Source organism: Myxine glutinosa, chromosome 1, assembly GCF_964187855.1.
Source record: "Myxine glutinosa chromosome 1, kmMyxGlut1.1, whole genome shotgun sequence".
Lineage (NCBI taxonomy): Eukaryota > Metazoa > Chordata > Myxini > Myxiniformes > Myxinidae > Myxine > Myxine glutinosa.
The window spans coordinates 212,772,115-212,781,438 of record NC_136261.1 but is presented as its reverse complement, the minus strand read 5'-3'; the positions used below and the strand labels follow the sequence as shown (position 1 = coordinate 212,781,438).

The 9,324-nt window shown below is 35.8% G+C and overlaps 1 protein-coding gene across 5 annotated transcripts in view; it reads left to right on the top strand.

Moving 5' to 3' along the window:
* The window catches only part of LOC137433788 (rho guanine nucleotide exchange factor 25), a 278,788-nt gene that overhangs the window by 246,883 nt on the left and 22,581 nt on the right, over positions 1-9,324 (top strand). For 4 of the 5 annotated variants that reach the window (XM_078783280.1, XM_078783275.1, XM_078783260.1 and 1 more), the window contains one exon: positions 4,062-4,112. The exons of the other annotated variant lie outside the window; for it this stretch is intronic. In XM_078783280.1, coding sequence (XP_078639406.1) covers positions 4,062-4,112 — 51 coding nt within the window. The remainder of the gene's footprint in view (positions 1-4,061; positions 4,113-9,324) is intronic. 5 annotated transcript variants of the gene reach the window in all.

Genomic DNA, 9,324 nt, shown 5'->3' with positions numbered 1-9,324 from the left:
TGATGTGGTCACGGGTCCGGGAATGGGTGAGTAGACGGGCAGCGGAGTTCTGAATGTATTGGAGTTTATTGGTGATTGTTGAGGGTGAACCATAAAGGAGGCTATTGCAGTAGTCCAGACGGGAAGTGATGAAGGCGTGGATGAGGGTTTCTGCAGCCACGGAGGAGAGGGATGGATGGAGACGGGCGATGTTTTTCAGGTGAAAGAAGGCTGTCTTTGTGATCTGTTTAGTGTATTTGTCGATATACATATATATAATATATATATGTATTATATACACATATATATATATATATACATATATATATATATATATACATATATATATATATATATACATATATATATACATATATATATATATATATATATACATATATATATATATATATATATATACATATATATATATATATATATATATATATATATATATATATATATTATATATATATATATATATATTATATATATATACATATACGTATATATATATATATATATACATATATATATATATATACATATATATATATATATACATATATATACATATATATATATAATATATATATACATATATATAATATATAATATAATATATATATATATATATATATATATATATATATATATATATATATATATATATATATATATATACATATATACATATATATATACATATATACATATATACATATATACATATATATATACATATATATACATATATATATATATATACATATATATATATATACATATATACATATATACATATATACATATATATATATATACATATATACATATATATATATATACATATATATATATATATATTATACATATATACATATATATATATATACATATACAGTGGTACCTCGGCTTACGAGTGCCCCAACGTACGAGTTTTTCGGGATACGAGCCGTCGCTCGGGCGGTTTGTTGCTTTGGGATACGAGCCGAGATCCGATGTACGAGCTCAAAAAATTTATTTTTTTGAATTTTCCGGTTGTGGCTTCCGGGTTCCGGTCACGTGGTTATCTTGCCGTGAAAGCATCTCTGCTTGGATATAAAACACGCAATCGTCGAAATACATGAGCGAGGAATCTCCTTGCTCCAGCCGGTGACGTCATCGGCGGGGATCCCCGCCTCCAGAGTGGCTGGTCACGTGACCGCCAAAGCGTGTCGCGCGTGCGGGTATAATGAGCTACACCTGTGGATCACGTGACCACGGAAGCACGCCTCGCTTGAGAGGCATGGCTTTCGGTTTGCGTTTTGCTTTATAAGGCGCGATAAATGGGCTTTTGAGTGTTAGCGGTTCATGGCGTTGACGGTTCATGACGGTTCATGACGGTTCATGACGGTTCATGGCGTTGACGGTCAAAAACCCATTAACATCAATTTTACCAGGCACTGTACAGTAAGTACAGTGGACACCAAATGCACGGTGGAAGGCTAGAAGTAGAAGATCGTCCAAGACAAGTGAGAATAAGCCATACTTTGGAGATGACGTCATTCGCTGGTCCGATAACCAAAGATGTGGTATAAAAAAACCAGGTGAGCTAACAATGCAGCAATGAAGGAATTCGGCCAAGGCACCGGCACACAACGACCTACCTACATCGAAAGACTCAATGCCAATGGTGACAGAAGCCAAGACGGCCGGCTTAAACACCGCCGAAAGACCACGGTTGTACCAACTTACGATGCAGAACATCTTGCACTTAATATGATGACAACAGGTGCCATCCTCTGACGTACCATTACAGGTACAGGTACAGTACACGTGAGCACAGAGCAAAAGTTCACTGAAACCGAGATTAAGAAAAAAGAAAAAAACACCTCGTGGTCCGTGCTCGATATCCGAGTTTCAATCTTTTCAAACACATGATGCTCTCGGTCACGGTATCTCCTGCGAGCTGCTTCTCCTTCAACCACACAAACAACAACTTCTCCATATCTTCATGGATAGAGGTCCGGAGCTTTGAAATAATCGTAAATAATCGTAACGCCCTTGGCTGGCGTTATAGCCTTTATGGACTCCTTCTGCTTCAAAATCGTACATATCGTAGAAGGAGTACGATCGTACTGCCTCGCCAAGTCGACAACACGCACACCTCACCTGGCATGCTCTTCTCCTCTGCTTAATAAAACCAGTTTATTTCTTTACATTCTCTTGTATTATGTACAGTATATACGAGGTCGTGCTTGTTTATACATTATTTGTTATTTATAAAGTACATTTTTGTTATTTAAAAGCACCTAACAAAAAAAATTGGTGTTTTTTTTTTGAGGCTGCAACGGATTAATAGCATTTCAATGCATTTGAATGGGAAAATTTGCTTTGACTTACGAGCGATTTGGCTTACGAGCTCCGTCACGGAACGGATTAAACTCGTAAGCCGAGGTACCACTGTATATATATATATATTATACATTTATATATATATATATATATATATCTATATATATATATATATCTATATATATATACATATATATATATATACATATATATCTATCTCTATATATCTATCTCTATATATATATATATTATATACAGTATATATATATATATATATATATATATATATATATATATATATATATATATATATATATATATATATATATATATATATATATATATATATATATATATATATATATATATATATATATATATATATATATATATATATATATATATATATATATATATATATATATATATATATATATATATATATATATATATATACATATATATACATATATATACATATATATATACATATATACACATATATATACATATATATTAGGGTGGTCCAAAAAACATCGATCTCTCCGATTTTGATGCTCTACTGGATTATTGTTAGAAATGGTCTAAAACATTCACCCACCAAATCTTTTCGCTCAATTCCATCTACAAACTCATACACACTTCAATTGAAATATGGCGTTTTTCACCAAATTTGGCTAAATGAGAACAATCCAATAGCAACCTAGGTGGAAAAAGTACATGCACTTTAGTACAAAAAGTACATGTACTAAGCCATTTTGTGGTTCATGACTTTTTGCATGCGCATTGCGCCTGTGAGTGTGAAATCATCATGGTCGAAACATGTTTGACAATGCTTGAAACATGTTTGAAACATGTTCATACATGTCTGACTCATGTTTCAACCATGAGGACTTCACAGGGGTATGTACCATCAATGACATTATTTAGGGAAAAAATATTTCTAAAGCCTTTGTAAGCCTTTCAACATGGACGATTTTCATTAAAATTGACCAAAATGACAAATTTATATGTTGAGTGTGTATGAGTTTATAGATGACTCAGATGCAAAATATTTTTTGGGTGAATGATTTAGACCATTTCTAACAATAATCCAATAGAGCATCAAAATCCAGATAAAAAAGTGATTTTTTTTGCATTTTTGGACCACCCTAATATATATATATATATATATATATATATATATATATATATATATATATATATATATATATATATGTATATATATATATGTATATATATATATGTATATATATATATATATGTATATATATATATATGTATATATATATGTATATATATATATATGTATATATATATATATATATGTGTATATATATATGTATATATATATATATATATATATATATATATATATATATATATATATATATATATATATATATATATGTATATATATATATGTATGTATATATATATATATATATATATATATATATTCTGATACGATGTGGATCATACTCGGATAATATATTCTGAGATAGATAACACCATCTAAGATCGCTGTGTTGTGACACTATCTGTGTTGACAGTTTAAACAACACACGCTAAAGATATTAGGTGTGTGTGTGTGTGTGTGTGTGTGTGTGTGTGTGTGTGTGTGTGTGTGTGTGGTGCGTGCGCGCGCTTTCTTTTAAAACAAACTCTTCTGCATGACTTTGAAAGGCTAATAAGTCTTGTGACAGCAAATTAATATTCATAGGAGAATAACTTGTTTCTCACAGGATTTCTTGAAATTCACCAAGAAAGCCGGTTTACCAACAGAAGAGCTTGAGGTACACTTTAATTATCAAAGGAGTATTAGCAAATTGGACTTATATGTTACTGTTTGCTGGTATTTGGAAAGGGCTTGTAGATTTTCTCAATGTTTACTTTTTAATTATTTTTCTTAAAACCAGCTTGTGTGCATACCTTATCAGATTTAGTATACTAGAAACAGCCACTATCTGTGGGTTGGATAGGGGTGCGCGGCCATGTGGATGTGCACACTATGTGGATGGCGTTAATGTTCCTTTTCTTCTTTAACGGCCACAATTATTCCCACGTTCTACTGGGGTTAGCTGGGAGAAGCTTAGCCAAAGTCTTTCACGAACCGAGTGGCCACGCCTGACATTCGACTACGGTTAGGACAAGAATTTGTAATTTGGCCATGGTGCCGGCAATAACTCACCTACTCATCGCGAAAGACACCGTTGGATCTTTAACATCCACCAATTAATGCCAGTAGACAGGATGTCCAGTTTAATGTCCATCCAAGGGAAGGCACACACACTGATGAATCACCCTGCCTGTGAGACACCAGGATGACAGCTTAGAGGAGAGTGTGGGTACTTCAACGCTATCCTGTAAGCCCAACACACTCGCTGAGACCTCTCATCACGTTTACCCTTCTGCCCAGACCCCTCGAGTGCCAGCACTTTCCTCAAATTTTCCCTCACACACCTGTCCTCTACCACACATTATATATCATGGGTCATACGTCATGGCGTAACTTGTGTGTACACGCGGGCCAGGCTTAAGGAAACTGTACCCATGAAAGAAAAAAAAAAATTATCCTTGGATGGCCGCACACATTATAAAGAGGGTGAAATGATAGCAAAGTGGGAATTTTAATCCAAGATGTAGAAAAGAAAAGAGAGGAAGACAAGGAAGTTAAATAACTAACTTGACACATGGTCCTGGCTTTCGCTAATTGGGCTTATACGGTGCAGACATCTTAATCTGATCGACACATAATTACGAAATAATTATTCAACAATAATAACCCTTCCATCCCTTCGGCCTATCATGGGCGATCTCCGTATTACAGAATGCATAACCTGTCTGCTCGAAGATTAACAAGACAATTACATAAGATAAGAGATTTACACACCTGCATCCCCATAATTACTAATATGGATTTATTTACTGTGTGGAGGTGATTAGTAATTACGAACAATGTTAAACCGGATGGAAAGAGTTTGCAAACATTGACATGACACATTGACACTACCACAGAGTTCAAAATGTAAAACGTGGTTCTGAAAGTTACATCTCCTGCTCTCACGGGTCCGTTGTATTATCATACTAAAATACGCCATTTAAGTTGCTACAACCGCAGCTGTCCATCTGTTTGATGAATTTTTGATGCCAATACATTCCGTCCTTACTTATCCAATCTCAACCAAACTTGAGAGGATGACGAAGGGTTACATAATGAAGGTTGTAGCGCATTCATTTGCCTCCCTCCCCAAAGGGGTTTTCTCCCCCGAGCGAGTTTTCCCCACCATTGCCGTCAATGGGGTTGCATGTTGAGGTGTATGTCAATGTTAAATTAGCTTTATCGTGGTGTTTTCTCAAAGAAGAAGATTTATCGTGGCGTTTTTCCAAAGACGCTTTTAATAACAAAATTAGTGATAATCTCATGTTATTAGTGTTATTACAAAACAATATTAATACTAATAATGTCCCACTTCCCCCAAGGCGTTTTTCCTGCAGTGATAACGTGTATAAATAGCTTGTAGTTATAATGGCGTTTCCGTGAGAGCAACGGCTTCTACAGGAAGTAAAACTATTATAAACCACAAACACATATGCTTAGCTTTTTAAACAGTCGCTAATGCTCTTTATAACACTAAATGAAGAAATTTGGAGGAATCCCGACATCCGTGAAGTAAGGTTTACTTACAGAACTGAGCGAAGATCCACTGTACTCTATATAACCCACATATATTGGGAAATAACATGGCCCTTTATTCCTCTACCGTGGCATTTTTCGTAGCGAACTTTTGAAACTCGCTCCTGCTGTTTGATACAAAAATGAAAGGGAGGAAGACCGGGATGTGCTCATTTACCAAGCAGCTAGCTTGTGCTTGCCAAGCCAGCGTTCCTTAACGGTTTTGAATGGAGTGCTTGCTCGAATGCTTAAATCACTTGGCGATCTCTCCACAACAAACTTGGTAAATGAAGACACCCAATGTTCTTGAGACCTGACCATAGATCGACTGTAATCTATATACCCCAAAGAGGAATGCCCCTTCCTGCCCCTCCCATAATCAGCAGGTGTACTTGTAATTTATATACAGTACAACCAAATGGAGCATAATAACGCTTTTTAGGTGTGTCATTTGGCACCCCATCCACTTCGCACTTGTGGAGGTGGCCCTGTCAGCCCTGCCATCATGACGCCTATGGTCCTCAAGATATAAGTTATAAACAATCCATATACATTCCACATATATTCTGATGGCTGGAGAAATCAGACCGGCAATGGAATACATTATTTATGTGTAAAGACTCATTTAAGCACCTTTATTAGCTAAAGATCATTGCAGCCTATCTAGAGGCCTAGCAAGTCGAGACGATTCAAATCCGTTAGTCTATGGTCGACCTGATAAGCATAAAATGCCTCAAGGACATCGGGTTTCTTCCTAATATCTTTCCGTTTAGTGTTAAGCAATAGTAGCGACTGTTTAAAAAGGTAATCATATGTTGGACAGAATTGACTGAAATGTTTGTGGTTATAATCGTTTTTACTTCCCTTAGATGTGCCCCACAAAATGCCACGATAAGCTATATATACACCTTAAGACGGAGTTCGTCCAAGGGGGAAAACCCCCTTGGGCAGTGGGGGGAGGGCAAATTAAGTTGCTACAACCGCAGTTGTGCGACCCGCTCATCCCCCTGGAAAGTTTGGTTGAGATGGGATAAGTAACGACCGAATGTATCGCAGTCAGACAGACTGACAAATCGACACCAAATTGTGTACTTTTGTATTTGAGTTTTTGATGCTCATATACTGTACATTCACCACATACTAGGCACGGATCCAGGAAATTTAAAGTATGTGGACCGGGGGCTTTAGGGTTGTCAGAAGAATAATATTGTTCATTGGAGTGTTAAAATCCATAAAAAAAAGTGTTAAAAAGTGTTAAATGGCCTCTAAAGGGGGGAGTGTTAAAAGCATTCTTATACTTAAATGCCAATATCCAGAAAAATCGCACCAAAATTTCCTTATCACTTATTGAGAATGAAGAGCATGCACCGTTTTGTCACTCTCGACCAATTTTATCATGAAAGAACAGTTTTGCTCAAAAAATAAAGATTATTTAAAATAAAAAACCTTTTCGGTCATACGTTGAGGAGGCCCAAGTGAAGTCGATGGTGGTCTAGTCCCAGCTACTCAAATTTTAATCCAATCTCAGGTACTCAAATTTAAATCCAATCTCAGGTACTCAAATTTTAATCCAATCTCAGGTACTCAAATTTAAATCCATTCTCAGGTACTCAAATTTAAGTAACCAATATTGTACTCAAATTTAAGTAATCAATATTATACTCAAATTTAACTCAAATTTAAGTAAATAATTTAAGTAACTAAATTTAAGTAATTCAGATTTGAGTAACTCAAATTTAAGCAACCAAGTAACAAATATTGTAGCAACTATGGATGATGCAACTCATTTATGATAAACATCTACTACATAGAACCATAATGAGGACAGATGAGTTAAGCATTTCAATTTTATGTGAGTGTAATTGTTAGGGAAGTCTCTTGGTGGACATAGTGAACAGAAATAAATATGAAGGCGAATAACACAAGATTTGTGGCAAGATAATGAAGTGCTACAATCACACCCTTGGACACAAAGCTGGATAAAATATCGAGAAAATTGTTGGGGAGACAAATGGAGCGATTTTACAGAAAATTAAGTGGTCAGGGAGTAAGTTAGTAATTTTACAGCTAAAAACGAAGAGTTGTAGTTCAATGTCAAAGCTTATATGCAGTACTGTAAATCTGAACCTGAAGAAAAAGACATAAAATGTCATAGCCCCCCTGGTTTTAGTAATTTGGCTGTTCGGAGTTAAATCCCGTCAATCGCCCATATTTGGTCGGATTAAATAACAAAATCTTCTACATATGTATACTCCAATGCCAAGTGCCTTTCTTTGGCAGAATGTAAAGTAATGCCTCTCTTTGTGCCAAGTTTGAACAAAATCAGTCCATGCATGTCGAGAAATGGTTGGGGACACGTTTGAGTAACAAAATGGCTGCCAGTCGGCCATCTTGAATCTGATATCGAAAGAAAATGGCGTGCCTATGTAAGCGTTCATTATTTATCTGTGTGCTAAATTTGAACAAGATCGGTAAATGCATGTCCAAGAAATGTTTGAAGACGTGTTCAACGTCGGGTTTTTTATAACTAAAATGGCCGCCAGACGGCCATCTTTGATCGCATCACGAAACAAAATGATGTGCTCATGTGTTCCGTCATATATTGTCTTCTTTCCAAGGATAAACAAAATCGGTACATACATCTCCGAGATATGGTTGCGGACGCACGCATGCACGGATGGACGAGACCCAATCCATAAGCCCCCGTTTTGGACTAAGTCCAACGGAGGCTAATAAAGTTTTTGACTGCCTTCTTCCCTATTGTATGCCCAAATCTTCTCCTCCCCTCCTTTTCCTCTCACTGCTTTCCTTCCGTCAAACTATTTTGCTCTAATTCACGACCAGCTCTATCCCTCTCACCAGATTCACATAATCATCTGCATATGTAACATGTATTTGGCCCATTACTTTTTTTTCATCTGCAACCCCTAATTACTTCCGCTACCAAAGGTGGATGGAGGTTATGTTTTCACCCCTGTCTGTTTGTCTGTGAACAAAATATCTCAAAAAGTTGTGTACGGATTCGGACGAAATTTGTCAGAGATGTAGCGTATGTGACAAGGACGAAATGATTACATTTTGGTGAAGATCCGGATTCGGATCCGGCTACTATAATTTTTGAAGTGATTCCTCACCATTGGGAGATTGGGCCAAAAACGATACATAGCAGGATATCTCAAAGTTGTGGACGGATTTGGACGAAACTTGGTGGACCGGTTGGGTGTCTGTCAAGGACGATTCGATTCGATTTTGGCGAAGATCTGAATATGGATTCGGATATTAAAATTATTTAAATTTTTTTAATGATTCTTCACTATTGGGAGATAGGGCCA